Raw genomic sequence first — 21,535 nt, 5'->3', positions numbered from 1 at the left:
GAGGAACTGAGGCCTCCAGCCAATAGCCATGTGAGTGAATCATCTTCGAAACAGATCCTCCAATCCCAGCCATATCTTCGGATGACGGCAGCCATGGCTGACATCTTGTCTATTACTTTATGAGGCCAGAACCACCCAGCTAAGCTGCTCCCTTAATTCCTGACACTGAGAAACTGCGAGATAATAAATGTTTGTTGTTTTAAGCTGCGAAATTCTGGGGGGCTGATTTGTTACACAGCAATAGATTACTAATATACTTCCCTTGCTTGTTAGTTAACTAACTAAAACCTGTTGCCATCGAGTCAATTCCGACTCATAGCAACCCTATAGGGCAGAGTGGAACTTCACCCATAGGGTTTCCAAGGAGCAGTTGGTAGATTCGAACTGCCAACCTCTTGGTTAGCCATTGAGCTCTTAACCACTGTACCACCAGGGCTCCTGTTAATGACTTGAAGAGCAAATTATCACATGCTTGGACTGACCAATAAGTAAATGGCAGTAATCAAGTTTGAAAGATAGCCTAGTTTCTTGGAGCTCTAAAGTCAAACCTATACAAATGCTTGGCATTGCTACAAACACCTCATCAGTTGCTGATTCCTCTTTCTTGGCTGATTTCTCTCTGGAAGTTTGATGCTGGTTCCATGTCTTTGCAGCAGTGACAGAAGAGATACTGCTCAAGGTGACTCCAAAAAGTTCATGAACTTTTGCTAGGACCTTATCATCAGTTGATACATACAATATTCCCACTGAATTTTTTTGTTGCTGCTGTCAAAAAGATAAAATTTTTTCTTGAATAGGTAATATGTAACTGAGATATAGATGTGTATGTGTGTGTGGGATGTAAACATTTAATTTTAGCAACTCATAGAAGAAAAAAAAAACCAATTTATAGGTTGTGAAGGAGACGTCAAATACTAAGACCAGATACGCTTCCAGACCTGGACCCTCGCTAAGTTTTCCACCTACCTCTCCAGCTGCTCCTTCTCAGTCTCCTTTGCTTATTCCTCCTTATCTTCCAAACTTCTAACCATGGAGGGCCCAGGGCTCAGTTTGCTAACCTCTTCTATTTTCTACCTTTACTCCTTTGGCAATTTCATCCAGTTTTACAATTTTAAATATCAAATATAGGCTACAGGGAGCCCTGGTGGCAAACAGTTAAGTGCTCGGCTGCTAACTGAAAGGTTGGCAGTTAGAACCAACCCACCAGCACCCTGGGAGAAAGAGCTGGTGATCTGCTTCTATAAAGATTACAGCCAAGAAACCCTATGGGAAAGTTCTACCCTGTCATATGAGGTCACTATGAGTTGAAATCAACTTGATGTTACCAAACAACAACAATATATTCATTTAAGGATAGAAAAGATGACCTAGTCTATTCAGAACCTGATTACACCTGGATAAGGTAACCAGCATTTGAAAGGTGGAGATTAGAGCACACTGCAGGCATGCTCAATGAGGATTTGCAGAATGAATGAACAATGTGCGGCTTATGCTTCACGCCACCAAAATGGTTTCACTCATGCCAATGAAAATGCCAAAGGAAATTCACCTCATTTTGGAGGACTGCTTAGGTCGATGTGAGGAACAGGCCTGATTTCTTAAGTAACAAAGTAACTACTCTGTTCATATTGGGATCGGTGGGATCAACAGGAGCCTGAGATGTAGTCAGTGGAAACCACTAGCTGAAAGCCTGACAAGCAGAATAAAAATATTTACACTGCTTCTCAAATGAATTCGGCAAATTGTTATCAAGAAGAAGTCAAAACTTAAAAACAAAATTTTAAATCTATAAAATATGAAATCATAACGTGCTATGAGCAGTGGGTTTTTTTATGAAAACGTAAGATGACATTACAATGATGACTACTGTCAAGTGGCAAAAAATCAAGTGGAACAATCTGGGCAGACCTGATAAACTGATAAAATAGTATATTACAAAAATATGCTTTGTTTGGTTTATACCTCCATGAATGAAAAGAAAAAAAAAAAAAAAAGGGCTAAAAACTTTCAAGTTCTGCTTACTAACAGATTGGTGTATGTGCCTTGGAAAGAAAGTTTCTGAGAAAGTAAGGAAACCACTCAATTTTTTTTTTTTTTAAATAATGGGAAGATTTTATGATACTGCTAATTTTTTTAAAACATTTATAATCCTACCAAACAAATAAGACAGATATTTTCATTTTTGCATTATCCTATAAATCTACAATTTAATCAGCTTTACACCCTTAGATAATTTAGCTAACCTCTCTGAGTCTCAGTTACATCTTCTGGAAAATGGAAATACTAACAGTGCCTTCCCTGAGGATTACAGCAAGGATTAAACAAATTAATACCTGCAAAGCACTCAGACTAGTGTCTGGTACATACTCCTAACTATTATTATTACTACTAATTCATATGTTCCATATACTTCTTAGAAACATAATTATACATTCACTCAACAGAAATCTTTTCAGTATCTACTATAAAGCAGACATTGTATTAGAACATGGTAATACAGAGATGAATAAAACACCACTCATTAACCCCAGAAGTAAGTGAAAAGGTTGTAACAGATCTGGTTCCCAAAAAGATCCCAAGCCCAGATGGAATTACGGGTAACTTTTATCAAACCTTTAAGGAATAGGTAATTCCCATACTATTTAAACTATTCCCAAGCATAAGAAGAAAACAAGCTTTGGCAGTTCATTTTATGAAACTAACATAACTCTGATACCAAAACCTAATAAAGACAACACAAGAAAATTACAGACCACCCCCTTTAAGAAGAGATGCAAAAATCCTAAAAACACCACAAACAAAAAAACGAGCAAATCAATTCTAATAGTGTACTAAGAGTAATGCTCCTTGACAAAGTGGTCTTTATTCCAAGCTTAGAGTGTTGGTTCAAATTAGAAAATCAATTAATAAAATACATTAATTATTTAAGGCATAAAAACTGTGGTCATTTTGATAGAACTGCAAAGGGTGTTTGATAAAATCTTTGGTCATTTTAATTAAAAGCCCTTAATAAGTTAAGAATAAAACAAACTTGTTTTAACATGATATCGTACATACACATACATACATAACAAAGTAACATAATTCACTCCCTAGGTGAATACTCTAGGTTTCTAAACTAGGCAGAGAGTGGTACCACCAATTAAAATCAAAAATTAAAAAAAAAAAAAAAAAAAAGGCTCACATTTGAAAAGAAAAGGGTTTAGCTTCCATCTTGGTGAACTTGGAGCATCTATGGAACATCCAGATGGAAATGTCCAGCAAGCAGTTGTATATTCAAGTCTTAAATTAGGGGGAAACTTCAGAATAGAAATATGGATCTGGGAGTCTTTAGTACACAGGTAATTATTAGAACCATGAGACGACTTGAGAATGACCAGAGAGAACTTACAGAGCAGTGGTTCTCAACCAGGAATGACTTTGACATTTGAAAATGTCTGGACGTATTTTTGGTTGTCACAGCTGGGAGGTAGGGGTACTACCAGCATCTAGTGGGTAAAGGCCAGGGATGCTGCTAAACATCCTATAATAAACAGGCCAACCCCCACAAAAAAGAATTACCTAGCCTAAAATGTCGATAGAGTCAAGGTTGAGAAACTCTTTCGTAGAGTTAGAGGAAAAGCAGAATCAGGAAAACGCCTTAGGAAAATCAATATTTAGGAAGTACCCACACAAGGAGTCCCTGAGTGGTGCAAACAGTTAATGCACTCAGCTGCTAACCGAAAGGCTGGGGGTTTGAGTGTACCCAGAGGTACCTTGGGAGAAAGGTCTGGTGATCTACTTCCAAAAAAGGAGCCACTGAAAACCCTACAGAGCACAGTTCTACTCTGACACACACATGGGGTCACTATGAGTTGGAACTGACTTGACAGCAACTAGTACTGGTACAAGAAGGAAAAGACAAAAAGTAAATTAAGAAAGTGTACTGTCATAGAAGTCTGAAGAGTAGAGAATTTCAAGGGAAGAAAAAAGACCAAAATGTTCAATTCAGTATATTGGACCTGCACAATAAATATTTAAAACTATCCACTGGAACTATAATTAGAAGGGCACCAGTGATTTTAGTGAATGGAGGGCCAGACTATAGTGGGTGGCAAAATAGTGGAAGATGAGGAGGTACACAAAGTAAACGTAGGTTCCTCTTAAGAAATTTTATTGAAAAGGGAAGAAGAAGAGATCGGGCAGTAACTAGGGCAGTGGTTTTCAATCCTGGCTACAATCAGAATCACTCCAGGAGCTTTTAAAAACTTACCAATGCTGGGGCCCCATGCAGACTAATTAAATCAGAATCCTTAGGGGTGGAGCCCATCTACCACTGTTTTTAAAATATCCTCAGTTTTTCAGTGACACAGCCAGGGCTGAAAACCATGGAGCTAAAGGGTAAAAAGCATGGCCAAGGGGAAAAGGGAAAAGGAACTGTGGAGAGGAAAATGGATGAAATAAAATCCCAGAAGAAATAGGTGGGAGAAGGTGAGGAACACGCACTGAGGGGCTCACCTTGAAGAAAACAGGAGAATACAGGGTGAAGCGAATGTTGATGTAGAGAAGCTGGGCATGGGAACCATCCCCCGGTGGAGGAGCAAGGAAAAGTGGACCACAGCAATGATCCAAAATGGGCAATTTAGTGCATGGAAGGGACAAAAAAAAAGGTATGCAAGGGGTAAGGGTTTAGATGGGGTCAAAACCAGGCAGAAAAGGGAAAGTAATCCACATGCAGTGAAACCGCCACAGAGTACAGTCGATTCACCTCTGGACACCATGAACTATTAAAACAGGCTATGGAACAGTTATGACAGCTGTTTTTTGCTGGAGGTTATCCCACTAAATCAGGTTTCCCATATTCTGTATTTGTCCTAAGAAGGAATGTCTGCAACATTGAAATGCATAAGATGAACTAATGGGCAGACCCCCCCCCAAAAAAAAAAAAAAATCCACTGCCATCGTGTCAATTCTGACTCATAGCAACCCTATAGGACAAGGTAGAACTGCCCCATAGGTTTCCAAGGAGTGCCTGGTGGATTCGAACTGCCAAACCTTTTTGTTAGCAGTGGTAGCTCTTAACCACTATCCCACCAGGGTTTCCAATGGGCAGAGAGATGGATATATGATAAAGCAAGTATAGTAAAATATTAATGATTAAGTCTAGATGTGGGAGAAAAAACGTAGAGGCTCTAGAAGAATACAGTCCAACAGAACTTTCTGAAATGATGGAAATGTTATATAATCTGTGCTGTCAAATGTGGTAGCTACTAATTACATGTGGCTACTGAGCACTTGAAATGTGGCTAGTGTTAATGAGGAATTTTAAATTTTATTAAAAAAAAAAAAAAAAACAGTGCTGTCGAGTCGAATCCGACTCATAGCAACCCTATAGGCAGAGTAGAACTTGCCCCATAGAGTTTCCAATGAGCGCCTGGCGGATTCAAACTGCCGACCCTTTGGTTAGCAGCCGTAGCACTTAACCACTACACCACCAGCATTTCCAATTTTATTTAATTTTAATTAATTTAAATATAAACTGATATAACCACACATGGCTAGTGGCTGCCACATTGCACAGCACAGCTCTAGATTCATACAGCCCTGATTCAAGTCCTGGATCTAGTAATGGCTGTTACTTTATTTCTCTGAGTCTCAACTTATCCTTATATCAAATGAGCTTAACATTAGCACCTACTACTTGAAACGGTTTGAATGAGATAAAGCACGAAGCACAGTCCTATGCATATAAAAGCAAACATTTTTAAAAGTTAATGCTTATTATTCCTACTAAATGGGATCCACAAAATCGGGATCTACTGTCTGTTTTGCTCACATCTGTATCCCAAGTGCCTAGTACAGTGCTCCATACATAAAGACAGAATAAATATCTGCTGCATGAATGATTTGGAATCACAAGATTTTACATTTATTCCTATTAAAATTCATATTGTCAAATGCTCTGATCTGTTGAGATCTTTTTGGATCCTAATGTCATTCAATATATTTGATATCCCTTTCAGTATCTTCTAAAATTTTGATAAACATATCATCTATATATTCATCCAAGACATTAATAAAAATGTTAACCAGAGACCTATATCATTAGCTTTATCACCCTTAAGTTTACCACCATTCATTAACTGGTACTAGGTGAGTAAAGACTTTCAATTTAGCTTCATTTTCATCCCATCTATATGTCTGCATCTTATCCACAATGTAATAAGTAAGAGAATCTTCAAAGAATTAGACTCTGTCAAATATGTCCTTCTCTAAAACTACTCTTTAAGAGAACTTAAAACAACAACTTTGCACTTACCCTTCAATAGCTGGGGATCTTTCAGGACGAGTACTTCCTCGGGGTCTGTATCTCCGAGTCATTGGCGGTCGTGGAGGACGACTAGGTCCCCAGATGTCAGTGTGAGTCTGATGACCCCTCTCATTGGCTCGATTATCTTGGTCCAGTGGATTGCTACTTAGGAATGGTCTAAAATCTTGGAAAAACATTGTGTGGTCCAAATGGTCCCAGAACTAATAAAAACCAGAAACAAATCATGTTATTGGTTTCAAGAATAGGAAAAAGAGACAGGAAACAGGTGAAGAAGAAATACTGAAACATAAATGAATAACTTTCAACCCTCTGAAATTCAACAGCTCCAAAATAAAGAGATCTATATCCTCAATTTCATAGAGGAAAAAAGAAAAGTTCTTAAAATGCACGCACGGGAGGTGGGGGTGGGGACTTACAAACTGAGAAAATTTCCTTCATACAGAAACAAGCAAGACAATGGCTGGATCTTTTTCTTAACACATGCCTCTGATCAGTTTCCTCTCCTGAACTACAAATATGAGCCAAAGTTGATTATGAGCTTCTGCCCCAAGTATAATCAAACATTCAGATCAACATTATAACCTTGTGTTTTGTCATAAATGGCATCCACATTCCCACTGTAGAATAATCTAAGATTTAAATATATGTTTTTTATTTACACATTTAAAAAAAAGAAAGCATCATCCCCAAAAAGTATATGTCTATGAGATACTTCTCTTGACCTAGAACCTGCATCAAAAAGGGGCTGTGTCAATGTCTCACAAAAGCATTCCGTTGTACATACTTTCATCACTAAAAGTGTGTGTGTGTGTGTGTGTGTGTCAGGTGTAGAAGAGGAATCACTAAGGAAAAGATGAATGAAAAATAAAATCACCTCCAAAGTAATTTAAATTTAGACTATACACCAGATATTTTCAGAGTTTGTAAGAACTTCACTTATTTCATTCCATCCAACCAAGTACACAAGTGTGGTCATACTAATTTGGTTTTCTTTGTATTTTAAATCAAACAAAAAAGTTTATTATTCAATGTATATATAATAGAGTCCCTGGCTGGCATAACAATTAAGCACTGAAAGGTTGGCAGTTAACTCCAGACTGATTATTTCTTCCAGATACCCGTACTAACAATACCCTTCTCTAGAAACACTCACACAAAGGGTGAGTAGATTCCAGATCCCACTCCAGTCTCAATCTACCATCTAATATGGTCAAATCAACCTGCAAATTTACGGAGTTTGTTTATGTTTGTAAATAATGTTATTGTGGCTAATTTTTCTCTGGTTTTATAATTTACTTCTTGATCTTTAAAGATGTTTCCTCCCTTTTTAATTAAAAAACAATAAATATATTAATATAAAAATGCAGAACATAAAACAAAAAGTGCAATAAAGTCTCCACCCACTGAGCTATGCCCAACCCCTACCTCTAATTCTATTCCCCTACCCAGAGAAAAATTTGATTTGTAGAATTCTGTATCTTTAAATATCAAGGTTTTGTTTAAAAAAAAAAAAAAGGAATTATACTATATACACTTATTCGTTCAATACTTATTGCATATGTACTATGTTCCAGTCTCACCTGCTGAGAGGTGCTAAAATACAGCAGTAAACAAAACAGATGACAACAACAACAAAAGCTCTGCTCTAATGGGTTTTATCTCTAAGTGGAAAGAGACATCTCCCTCCCCCAACCAAAAAAGTAAACTGTATAATATGTAATATAGGCAAAAATATATGGGAAAAAAGGCTTATACTGACAATATGTCTTGGAGATTTCCACATCAATATACACAGAGTCATATCATTCTTTTCAATAGGAGCCTTGCATGGATGGTTTATATTTTAGACACTTTTTAAGATTGTTTTTATTATAATATACAGTACTCGACACATAAAACATATAAGAAAATAAAACACATACCCATGTAATCATCTCTTAGCTCATATCACTAATGCCATTGAAATCCTTTGCATCCTCCTTCCCCCCTTCCTAGAGGTAACCACTACTCTAAATTTCTCATTTATCATTCCCTTGCTTTTCTTTTACGACAAATGCATACCTTCCCAAAGGAAATGTGGCTTATAAATTTTTATGGCACTTGTATTTTTGGCTCCACATGCTGATGTTATCCATTCATTTTCTCACACACTTTATGCCACAATTTTTTAAATTTTTCCTATCAGTAAACATCTGGGTTGTTTCCAGTTTTTTACTATTACAGAGCTGCTGACCATTCTCGTACATGTCTTCCACAACAGTTTCTCTACTAGTGGTCTGTACATCTATAACTTTACTTGTTGTTAGACAGTGACCCCAGGTACAACAGAACAAAATACTGCCCAGTCCTGCGCAATCCACATAATCGTTGTTACGCTCAAGCCCACTGTTGCAGCCGTGTCAATTCATCTCGTTGAGGGTCTTCCTCTTTTTTGCTGGCCCTCTACCATGCATGGTGTCCTTCTCCAGGGACTGGTCCCTCCTGATAACATGTCCAAAGTATGTGAGACGAAGTCTCGTCATCCTTGCTTCTAAGGGGCATTCTGACTGTACTTCTTCCAAGACAGATTTGTTCCCTCTTCTGGGAATCCATGGTAATATTCAATATTCTTCACCAACACCATAATTCACATCAATTCAACTTTACTGGTAATGCCAAATTGTTTTACAAAGTGGTTATAACAATTTAAACATCCACCAAGAATGTTTAAAGAGTTCCCACTGTGCCACATCCTGGCAAGCAGCTGATGCCATTGGACATTTTTTGTTGTTGTTAATTTTTTAACTATCTGGTGTGTAGAAAAATGGTATCTCATTGTGGCTTTCTGGCTTTGGTTTTATGTTTTGCTTTGTTTTACAGTGTGTAAGAATGAAGAATTACCATGTGACCCAGCATTTTCACTCCTAGGTATATACCCAAGAGAAATGAAAACACTGAAACTTATATAAAAATATTTATAACAGCATCATTCATAACAGCCAAAACATGGAAACAGCCCAAATGTCCATCAACGAATAAATAAATAAACTCTGGTATATTTTTTATATGCATACAATGGAATATAATTCAGCCATAAAAAAGAATGAAGTACTCATACAGCTACAACTTGGATGAACCTTGAAAATTTATGCTAAATGAAAGAAGCCAGACACAAAAGGTCACATGTAGCATGATTCCTTTTACAGGGAAACCTGTGAGAGCCGTAATTTACAGATCAACACTGCCTTGTTTTCCCAGGTCTCTGCCTCTGACAGAGTGTAGTCTTACCACTTTTCTATCACTCTTTATTAGCGGAAAATAGCTGAGTTTTCCTTCTCTTTCTGCCTTATACAGGTTCCAGCTTTTGCAGATTTTATTGTATTTTCCACTAAAATGACCAATAGAAAAGTGGTAAGACTGCACCCTGTCAAAGGCAGAAAACTTGCAAGACCCAGAAAAAGAAGGCAGTCCTGTTGCGTTCTGGCTCTCACAGGTTTCCCTGTAATAATGAACTACCCTCCAAAGGGCTATGACAATTCATAACTCCTACCAACTAAGAGAGCCCATATTCTCCCACACTCTTGCCAACATTGTTAAAAATTAAGATTTCTAATATTCAATCTGAAGAGCAAAAAACATGCATACTAAACATTAATAAGATTTCCCTAAATACTAGTGAGGCACTTTTCATTTTAACTGCCATTTGTACATATAGTATCAGACCTTTTATTTTCCCTTTGCTCTCTGGTGACAGTCGCCATCTGTTAGAGATCGCTGGTTTCTAGTCTGAAAAGTGGTCTAGAATGCAAGGTTTTTCTCGGCCCAAAGAAATCCAAAACTATGAGCAGCCCTCTCTATCTCCTCAATCATCTCAATCAGGTGAACTATAGGAAGAAATCTATCTTTTCTTTGCTATGTAATAAAATTCTGCAACATCTGGTAAAAAACAGGGAAAAAATCCAAACACTCTCAAAGTAACCATTTATTCTCATTATAATTAATGTAAAAACTAAATATTTTAAAATTTTGACTAGAAGAAAGACCAAGCACCAAGCTCATAAAATCAATAACCTGCATTTATTATTACATAATTTAGATGACTGTAAATTGTTATCACACCTAATATATTTAAAAATTCTGAAGGTCAAGTTTAGAAGCGGCTGTAACATTGGCATGAAGCATTTTGCTACTTGTTTTGCGAACTGCAAATTAGTACAAACTAGTAGTAACAGTCAGTGCTTTTGTGACCTATTTTCATCCCAAAATAATACTGCATCCTGATCACAGAACACAGGATAAAAGAGCATACCAAACAAATTTATACCAAATTAACACTGAGGATGTGCATAGCTTCATGTGATATGCTTTTGAGCAGACTTAGATAAGGAAAAAAACAGAAGAAAGAGAAGAAAATAGCTCATACAACAAAATTCAGTATTCAGGACACAGCCTATATAAGTAAAAACTAATAGGGAATACTATCATACAGTGTTTGTAAAACAGCCAAAAGAATCACAGAGTCAGTTAAGTTGACAAGTTTTGTCTTGAAAAAAATATTACCATATCTTGTTAGAAAAAAAAAAAAAGTTACTCTTGGTAGAGACGATACTTATGAAAATATTTGGGCTGAAATATTTATATATTTCAATATAAAAATACAATGGACAGTATCTTCCACTTAGCAGAATTTGCTCTGAGCTAACCACATACACATCGGCCCCTCTCAGTTTAGAATATAATGGCCTGTTCCTCAAAAAGTTAAACATAACAGTTAATGTTTGACAACGCAATTCCAATCCCAGTTATACATCCAAGAGAACTAAAAACATATGTCCCCACAAAAACTTGTACTCAAATGTCCATAGCAATATTATTCATGACAGCCAAAAAGTGAGAACAATCCCAATGTCCATCCACTGATGAATGGATAAAGAAAATGTGGTATATCTATATAAAACCCAAACCAACCCATTGCCACGGAGCTGATTCCAACTCACAGAGACCCTATAGGACAGAGTAGGACTGCTGCATAGGGTTTGTGGCTGGTGAATTCGAACTGCTGACCTTTTGGTTAGCAGCCAAGCTGTTAACCACTGTGCCACAAGGGCTCCATATTCATATAACTGAATATTATTCAGCCATAAAAAGGAATAAGGTAATGATACATGCATGGTAAGTAAAGAAGACAGTCACAAATGATCACATATTACATGATTCCATTTATAGGAAACATATAGAATAAGCAACATAGATTGGTGGTTGCCTGGGGTGAGGGGATGGAAGGAGGTTGGGGAGAAATAAGGAATAACTGTTAATGGGTACAGGGTTTCTTTCTGGGGTGACAAAAAAGTACTAGAAGCAGTAGTGATGGTTGAACATACTAAAGCCACTGAATTATACACTTTAAAAGGTTGAATTTTATTGTATATGAATTATATCTCAAAAATATCTATGGAGATGAGCCCTTTACTGATGTGTAAATGACATACAATAAACTACACATATTCAAAATGTACAGTTTGACACATCTTGACATACATATAAACCCTTGAAACATCACCACAATCAAGATAATGGACGTATCTGTTGCTCCCAAAAGTTTTCTAGTACCTCTTTATCACCCCTCCCTCCTGCTCCTTCCTACCTTCCTCAAGCAACCAATGATCTTTCTGTGGTTTGCATTCTCTAGAATTTTAAATCTTCTAGAATATAAAGGGAATCATATAGTACGTACTCTTATTTTGTCTGGCTTTTTTTGCCTCGAATTAACTATTTTGAGATTCTTCCATGATTTTACATGTATCAATGGTTCGTGTCTGTTTATTGCTAAGTAGAATTCATCATACATTTTCCACAATTTGTTTATTACCCATTCACCTGCCAACAGATGTTTGGGTTGTTCTCATTTTTGGCTATTAGAAACAAAGCTGTTATGAACATCCATGTGTATCTACGCACACGTATGGATACATGCTTACTTTTCTCTTGTGTAAATACCCAAGGGTCATCCATCCATCCATCTTGCCTTACACTGGATAGAACCTCCAGTACAATACTGAATAGAAATGGTGAGGATGGACATACCAATACCCGGATGGTAAGCACAGGAAAGCACTTAATCTTCTGCAATTAAGTATGCTGTTAGTTGTGGGTTTTTCATAGATGCCCTCTGTCAGATTAAGGCAGTTCCCCACTATTTCTAGGTTGCCAAGACTTTTTACCAAGAATTGATGTTGGATTTTGTCAAATGCTTTTTTTTTTTTAAATCTACTGAGATGATCATATGGTTTTTCCTTTTTAGTGTGCTAATGTGGTGAATTACATTAAATGATTTTCAAATGTTGAACCAACCTTACAATCCTGGGAAAAACACCCACTTGATCATGAAGTATGATCCTTTTTATGTATTGCCTATTTGCTAAAATTTTGTTTAGAATGTTTGTATCTATGTTCATGAAGGACATTAGTCTGTGGTTATCTTTTCTCGTAACATCTTTGTCAGATTTTGAGAACTTCTTATTTTTATTTTATAGAATTTTATTTTTAAAAAGGGAATATAATTACTGAACAAGTCCACCAACATAATGAAACCAACTTTTTCGTCAATAAATAAATTTCCAAAAAGTTATGTAATTTGTATTACTTTTAGTGCACTCTTTCACACTGGAAAGTGTCCCAGTTTGGAAGATAAATTACATTGTTATAAAGCATTATCTTTTAAATTGCCATTGGCGGTTAATTAAATGGCATTAGATTAGCTGCTCCAAGTTCCTCTTTACCTTATTTTGAACTGCATGTGGACCCAGAAGAAATTTTTGGAGAGGCTAATGCTATAGTGGTAGTACAGTGGTTGAAGTGCTCAGCTGCTAACCAAAAGGTCAGCAGTTCGAATCCATCAGCCACTCCACAGGAAAAAGATGTGGCAGTTTGCTTCCCTAAAGATTACACAGCCTTGGAAGGCCTATGGGGCAGTTCTACTCTAGCCTATAGGGTCTCTATGAGTCAGCGTCAACTCAACAACAACGTGTTAATTCTGGGGTTAACAGTTTTAGATACTAGAAACCTAGATTGTATCTTCATCCAGAAAAATGTATTAGCTTTCATTAACAAACAGGTAAAGAAGCACGAGAATCCCATTTACCATAAAAATAAAGCTGCTACTTAGAAAGAAATGGAAAGTTGAATTGTCGTAAACTTAAAAGCTAAGAGGACAATCTAAACAATCCATGCTTTTTAAAAGAGCTGTCTCTAGGAAATAGATTTCTTCAATAATTAAGGAAAAACTAAAACGCTAAATAAAGAATAAGCATTAAAATGACTATGAGACAGGGCAGTTGACATACTGAATGGAAACCAAAAAATCAGAGCTCAGCCTCAAATCAGCACTGGATGCCTAGAACTTAAGGCTCAAAAGGGAAGTGGAAATTAAGAGGTTTGTAACATGCTGGATGGGAAAGAAGGGGTCCTCAAAAAATACCTCAAGACTATGGCTGCAACCATAACAAATTTCTAAATTTTGCAAGAATACAGAGCATTCAAATGCCACTCACAAAGAGAAAAAAATGTACAAAAGTCTCTCCCTTCAATAGTGTAAACACTGTGCCATAAACAACCCCTTGAAAGGCATCTTTTCCCAAATGAATGGACTCCGGGCACTCAATGACCAGAAAACTGGCAAGGCTGACACCCAAAATATTTTCTGTTTACCATTCTCACTTCAGGTGCCATTGAGTTTCTGTTACAGTCTCTCACTGGCAATAGCATTACGGGTGTGAACTTAATGCCTATTAAATTATGGAAACATCATTATTCTTTCAATAACTGCTGAAGAGTTCAGAAATTTTACTTGATATTTACAGATTTATTGAGTGTGAAGCAGGTACTGTGATATGTGCCTTATTAACTCTTCGTCCTCTCTAAAAAGTAGGACACATGAAAGATTTGATTGAATTAATTTAACCTTAGAGATCTGAACCAGGCTATGGCTGCTCAAAGAACCCGAAGCCTACCTGACATTTAAGTGCGAGCTCTCTGGCTATGTAAAATGGTAGGAGTAACAGCAGTAGCGTCAGAACCTAACTACAGCGGGGGTAATGACCAGGATCAGCCCAAAGCTGACTCCCATGAGGTGGGAGGTCACACATACCTCTGCCTTCAACCTTTTCACCAATTCAGAGACCAGCCGTCCCTCCCACAGCACTCTCTACTTCTCCGCTGGGTTTGATAAGCCGTTGCAATGGCCACATGGAGCTCACAGACCATGCTTACAGTTAAGTGGTTTATTAAAAAAGTAACAGGGTACAACCTGGTCAACCAGCTACAATTCACAGTCAGGATCAGAAAGCTTGTAGGCAAAGTTTCCCTTCTTCAGGACAGAATAGCTCTCTCAGTTCCTTTCAGCTGTGCATCCACTCCTCTCTTAGCTCCCTCAGAACAGGCCTCCTCTAGGCCCTTTAAGGGCAGGCTCCTGTCAGTCCCCTCAGGACAGGCTCCCCTTAGCCCTGCCGTCTATCACCACTGACTCTGCTGCCCGGCCCCTTCCAGGCCTGTCCCTGCCAGCTCTGCCACTGGGGCCCTTCTGGCCTGTCACTGTCTTCAGTGTTACAGCCCTTGTCCCACATTACAGCTCTTTCAGGACGTTCTTGCCTCCTCTTCTCTGTGTCTTCTCTCTTCTTTCTTCCTTCTGCCTTCTGTCTGCTTCTTGTCTGAAAAACCTCTGTAGGGTTGGCTGCATATATACATAAACTCATCAATTTCAAGGAATGGTCCTCCCATCAGGGCCATGAACTGATCAATCAATTGCCTCTTAGCAGGGCCCAGACACTTCGTTTGCATAGGAGGCTATAGTAACTTCATTTACATAGTACGTTGACCAATCCCTGTAAGGTGCATACCAATTACAGGGCAGGCTGCAACTCAGGATAAGACAAAAAGTATCAAACCACAAGTTATTTACAGCTTACCCAGGAAATGTCAATCAACCTAGACAAAACTAACAAACCCTCTGGGGTAGAAAGCTAGGCAAAGGTAACTCCGCAGGGCTTAGGGGGAAAATCTCTCAAACTGTTTTTCTCGAGAACCAAGGCATCGGGAGAAAAGATCTAGCAATCTCTTCCCATAAAGACTGCAGCCTAAAAAATCCTATGGGGCAGTTCAACTCTGTCACATCAGGTCACTATGAGTCAGAATCGACTCCATGGCACACAACAACATTTAAAAACTGTACCCTGAGGTGAGATTGGCAACTCAGCGAATTTCAGCCATTGAACAAACACTAAAATAAAACCTCTTTACTTGCAAAAAAAAAAAAAAGAACCAAGGCAAAAGGCAACAAAGAACTCATTTCACCACAGGCTAAAACTGAGAAAAACTGCAAACAGGTAAAAAGATAGTTTACCTGGGGAAGGATAGTCTGAAAACATTAACTACTTTTTATTAGGTTGAACCATTTAAAACTGTAATTTTTATAGGTCAATAACAGTAGAGTATTGACAATTTTATTTAGCTCAATTTACACTTTAAGTTTATATTGTTCTCGATCATCTCAGAGGTTAAAGGTGGGCAAAAGTTAAGGTGTCTACCACAGGTCCCAGAAGCATACACAAGAGCATGAGTTGCTATTGGAGAGGATCTTCATGAAGGATCTTCGTGAGCAAAACTGCCCTCATAGATTAACGATCTCCTGCTCTCCTCCCTAATACCTGCCACAGTTACTATTCCCAGACACAAGCTGACCACAGGCTTAAATTACTAAACATAAAGGGTTAAGAAGGGAGAATCAGATTTCCCATTTTCACACCTGACCTTTTCCTTCAATCTTCATTATTCTTCCCTACCAGAGGAGTGATGTATCTGACTGGTAAGTAACAAGAGCCTAACATCTACTGGCTTCCATTTCTCCAATGATGGACTGCTTGTATTAGGAAACTGCACAAATGCAAAGGAAGTGATTCTGAGCATGTGGGCCTGCTCTGCAGCCTCTAATTCTCAGGTGGGTCATCCTGCGAAGACTTACGGTATCCATTTGGCCACAGATCAGCTGTGTTCTCCAATTCAGTTGAATCAAAAACTAAATTTTTATTTCTATCTGGCTTCTATGTTTTATTTCTCCAATTTGTTCTAGACTGAGAGAGAGAAAGAATTCTCCTTAGACTAAATCTTTCTAACATATCCAGGATTTTAAGAATTCCGCTATTAGTAAATGCTAATGATAGAAAGGAGGTCCAGTGACACAATGATTAAATGCTATGGCAGTTAACTAAAGGTCAGCAGTTCAAATCCACCAGCCTCTCCTTGGAAACCCTATGGGGCAGTTCTACTCTGTCCCACAGGGTCGCTAATAACCTCTTCGTTATTTAAGAAGCTCTGGCTGAAGAAAAATAAAGCAAAACTGAGCATAAGCCCTTGCTGAAATTACCAGCTAAAATATGAAAAGGTTTCTGCAGTTGGCCCTCAGTATCCGCAGGTTCTGCATCCATGGATTCGATCAACCGCAGATCAAAAATATTCGGGTAAAAAAAAAAGAAAGGAAGTTCCAAAAAGCAAAACTTGAATTTGCTGCACCGAGCACTATGCTGATCCACACAAATGAAGTCAAGTGTAGGCATCCCCTGCTGTAGCCTCCTGCCATTTCACAGATCGTCAGTCTCTCTCCAGCGATCGTTATTTGAGCATTGATCACCTCAAGTCTTGTCATTATTTCCTGAATAATGGCAGCACTGTGTAGCAACTATTTATGTAGCATTTACACTGTATTAGGTATTGTAAGTAATCTAACGATGACTTAAAGTATATGGGAGGATGTGCGTAGGTTATATGCAAATACTGTGCCGTATTATATAAGGGACTTGAACTTCTTCAGATTTTGATATCTCCAGGGAGTTCTGGAACCAATCCCCTGCAGATTCCAAAGGATGGCTGTATTCCTAATTTCTATATACAGTTTTCTAAGCGTTTCCTCCAGGGACATGGGCATAAAACCTTACGACCTACAAATACTACCTTGGGATGGTCACCTTCCCTTTCTGCTTATCTAAATTCCATCTACTTTTCAAGGCTGCAGTTCAAGTTTTACCTACTCCATTAAGTCTTAATAATGGCTAAAATCTATTAAGCACTTACTATATGGCAGGCACATGGGTCTACAAACTTTGCAAGTATTAATTCATTTAATCCTCACAACAACCCAAGAGGCTGTTGTATACAGATGAGACAGAGGTATAGACAGTCTAAGTAATTTTGCCAGTAAGTGGTAGACCCAGGATCTGAACTCAGGCCATCTGGTCCCAGAAGCTGTGCTTTTAGTCACTATGTCATATGACATTTCTTCCTAAAGATTTTAGACTTCCAAATACTGAAGTGCTCCTAATCTTTTCCTTCCACTTATTAACTATACTAGGCCCAAAATAGAGCCATTTATGCTGAGGCCTACATGGGCAAACTGAAGCCTGTTTCCTATAAATGCCTAATGTTCCCAGGAGTCAAACACAGGTCAATCAGCTGACTCTCCCTGAAAGAGAAACCTAAGCTAACCAACTAGAACTTGCCTACTGAGTTCAACCTAGTTCAAAATTTCCCCTTTATCCCAAATAAGGAAAGAAAATGCCTACCAATCATGGAAGGATTATCCAATAAGCACGGTAAGCACATGCTTAGGGCATCAACAAAACAGAATAGCAGTTGTCCAACACAAAGACCCATGGATGCCAAGCAGACTGGACACAAGGAAAAGCAAGCACCACAGCAAAGAGAAGTGTCAGGGCACTAAATGAAACTGATACCAGCTCCAGCGCATAAGAATTTCCTGGTGGGAAATAAAGTCCACGCAGGGTACAAGGGCACCCACATGCAAGGTTGTTTAAGCTATGAGGCACCCACCTCTTCAACACTTTAATTGACACCTGTCTCCTACGGTCCCCTCCCACGTAATTGAAATTCTTGTCTCGGCAGGTCTCTTGGGAGTATATTATTTCTTTCTAATAAACAAGAGGTGGTGGTAGACTGTCAGGTCTAACTCTTGCTACTCTCACCCAATATGTAACTGGGTCCAACATGAGTGGTTACTGGGCACTGATGATATTAACAGATTAATCAGGTGATATTAATAGATAACCGTTCTCTGAACCATTTTGAGAGAACCATCTTGTACATCCATGTCTGCTGATCCAGCAACTCTAGCCAGGAGGGCAAGCAATTCTCTTTGCCATGATACAAACACAAGGGTATGCTCTTGTGAACGTCCTGGTAAACAACCAACAGTAACTCCAGTCCCAGATGATGCGCAAAAGTGAGAGAATGCAAATAAATCGACCACTGCAATGAATTCAATCCAGTTACTTCTTAACTGTATGGCATTTACATACAGAGTCATGTCTTAGGTTTTGTAAACAATCATATTTATAACTTTAGCTTTAAAACATGTTTGGCATAAACATGGATGCAATCTAGCATACGTCTTACATAATACTAACATAGATAATAATATAATATCGTCTTAGGCTGGGTTCTCTAGAGAAGTAAACCAGTAAAGTGTATAGATACACATATGGAGAGATTTATATCAAGGAAATGGCTCACGCGGTTTTAGAGGCTGCAACGTCCCAAGTCCGTCGGGTCAGGAAAGAGGCTTCTCCTAATTCATGGGGCCAAAGGGGCTGGCGAACCCAAGATTGGCAGATCAGACAGCAGGGCTCTTGCTTATAGGCTCTGAAGATTGATGAATCCCAAGATCAGCAGGCAAGACAGCAGGTAAGCTGCTGCCTCAAGTTCCAAGAACCAGAGGTCAGGTGAACAGGAGACAGCTGCAGGATCCATAATGAGCAAAAGCCCACAAGCCTTGCCAGAATATCCACTTATACTCAATGCAGGCCACACGCCCAAGGAAACTCCCTTTCGACTGATTGGCTACTAGCAGCAGATTTCATCAGGGGGTGATCACATATCAAATCTCAACAGGGAAGTGATCACATTATACGAGTGCCAAAACACTGAGAGTCATGGTCCAGCCAAGTTGACACACAATCTTAACCATTACAAAAATTAACATAGTGAAGTCTAAAAAATAACTGGAAATATTAATATTCATCTAACAAAAAGTTTTAGTTTATATATCAAGTGAGTTTCATTTTTTTCTATTGTCTATTGCGCGGGCCACAGTGCTGCAGAAGTATTGAGTGTCAGAAATCAATCTGGCATAACCACATACTACACAATCACTCACACACTTCAATCTTGCATGAAAAGAAGAACAACGGTGTATGAAGTCCTTGCAAACAGATTTCCCTTCTTAAACAATGTAGATATACCTGATGAACAACGGATGAAGGCATCCAAGAAATTAGTGCAAGCTTATCCCGATGACTTAAACACAAACTTTTATAGAAATATGCAACAATTTCATTCCTATATGAGAACTAAGTTTACAGATTCGGGAAAGACAAATTTTACTCATTTGGCATATATGATTCCATAATAGGAGATAAAATGCCTGTTTCCCAATGTTAAAATTGCTTTATCCATATTCCTAACTTTAATGATCATAAACTACACATCAGAATGCTCATTCTTCAGAGTCAAAAACCCTCACTGTACAACAAGGATTCAAGAAGGACTCAATTCATTACCCTTATTATATACGGGAGAAGATATTGTTCGGTAGCGATGAAATCATTGAAGAATTTGTAAGAGCAGAGAACAGAGTATGTTAGAGATGAAAGAACTATTTAAAAATAAAATATAGTAATTTGTTGTAATATTTGTCTTCTGATCATTAAATTTTCTTTTATGACATCTTTTCATTTGTTCATTTATTATAAAACAAGCATCAAAACTGGAGCACGAGCCACTTAAGGCAAAATCAGTGAAAGTCCATTTTTCATTGTGGAAGATCAACAGAATTTTACATTGATTACCGAAACAACTAAGTTCACTGACTCATTTTCTTTGTTGTAGAATATGTGGAATATTCTTTTCATAGAAAATGTGGTATATAGTAAAAATCTTAACAGCCTGCATCCACTAAAAATTTTATAATCCAGTTTATCTCATTCCACTAAAACAGCATATACCACCTTTGCGTTCAATCGCTAATACTATAGTCACATTTAAAAAGAAGTTACATCATGGATAACTAAGACACACACACACACACACATATATACATAAAACTCACATATCCCATCTGAATGCATGAGTAAACAGAAGAGGGGGCACCAGAGATTATCAGTATGTAGGGCCCTCACATGCCTTAATCTAGCCCTGCCACAAACCAATCCAAAATTTGCCCAGTATAGCTTCTGTTCCTGTGTGTCTGTGACTACAAAGTCCTTTAGCTTTCTACCTCTCTTCAGAACTCTTGTCTGACTTCCAAACCAGATGTTTCCCAGTTCATGAATTGAAAAATAAAGCTTACAAGTTTGTACACAAACTTAATATTGTGAAAATTTTAATTTTTAACGTACTGTACTTGTTACATACACGCCACAGTAAGTTTTTTATACTGCCTGCATGCCCTTTCTTGTTTCACGTGTACTCACATTTACTCCCCAACTAAATTTTAAGTTCCTTGCAGGCAAGGCAACTATAAAATTTGCTTCTTACCCCTACTCCTAGCAGTGTGTTGTATATAAAAACACAACACGTACTTTTTAGCTTGCTTTTTTTAATCTCTGGCAACTTCCATAATCTTATAAGGACAGATTTTTTTTTTCCATTTTGAAATGCAAAGTATTATTGAAAAAGAAGAAGACTGAAATATTCAGGCATTTTGACAAGGAAACACTACAGAAGGAAAACTGAGCAAAATGATGCCCTGCTACAAACCCCCGCTGCAAAAGTACACAGTCACAGGCTATATGACTCAGCAAAATTGCTTCAACACCTGAAGGATAGCTCACGCCACCAGTGTCAGATTTAGCATTACTAAAGTTAGGAAACTGACTACATGTATTTATTTTTTCTTCTTACTCAATGCATTGACCCCTGGTGAGTCATACCTGTAAAACTGAGAGACCAATCTATTTCCACTTCCTAAAAAGAGAATTAACACTTAAGAAAAATCAGAAGAAGTTTCTTCTGTCTATGCATAATCAGTAAGTGACAATCTGTGTTATCAGGAATAGCACACACAGGAGAAAAAAAAAAAAAAAAAATTACAATCAGAAAGATTTCCAGGCCTGGCAAGCAGAATAAATTTTAAATAATGTTCTTTTAATCCAACAGAATGAGAAGATAAAAATGGGAGGTCGA

General features: G+C 37.9%; 1 protein-coding gene across 2 annotated transcripts in view; it reads right to left on the bottom strand.

Moving 5' to 3' along the window:
- Positions 1-21,535, bottom strand: part of RNF115 (ring finger protein 115) — a 67,387-nt gene that overhangs the window by 10,128 nt on the left and 35,724 nt on the right. For both annotated transcript variants that reach the window (XM_049879900.1, XM_049879901.1), the window contains one exon: positions 6,299-6,510. In XM_049879900.1, coding sequence (XP_049735857.1) covers positions 6,299-6,510 — 212 coding nt within the window. The remainder of the gene's footprint in view (positions 1-6,298; positions 6,511-21,535) is intronic.

The sequence above is a fragment of the Elephas maximus genome, chromosome 3 (assembly GCF_024166365.1).
Source record: "Elephas maximus indicus isolate mEleMax1 chromosome 3, mEleMax1 primary haplotype, whole genome shotgun sequence".
Taxonomy (NCBI): domain Eukaryota; kingdom Metazoa; phylum Chordata; class Mammalia; order Proboscidea; family Elephantidae; genus Elephas; species Elephas maximus.
This window is presented reverse-complemented; position numbering and strand designations above follow the sequence as displayed.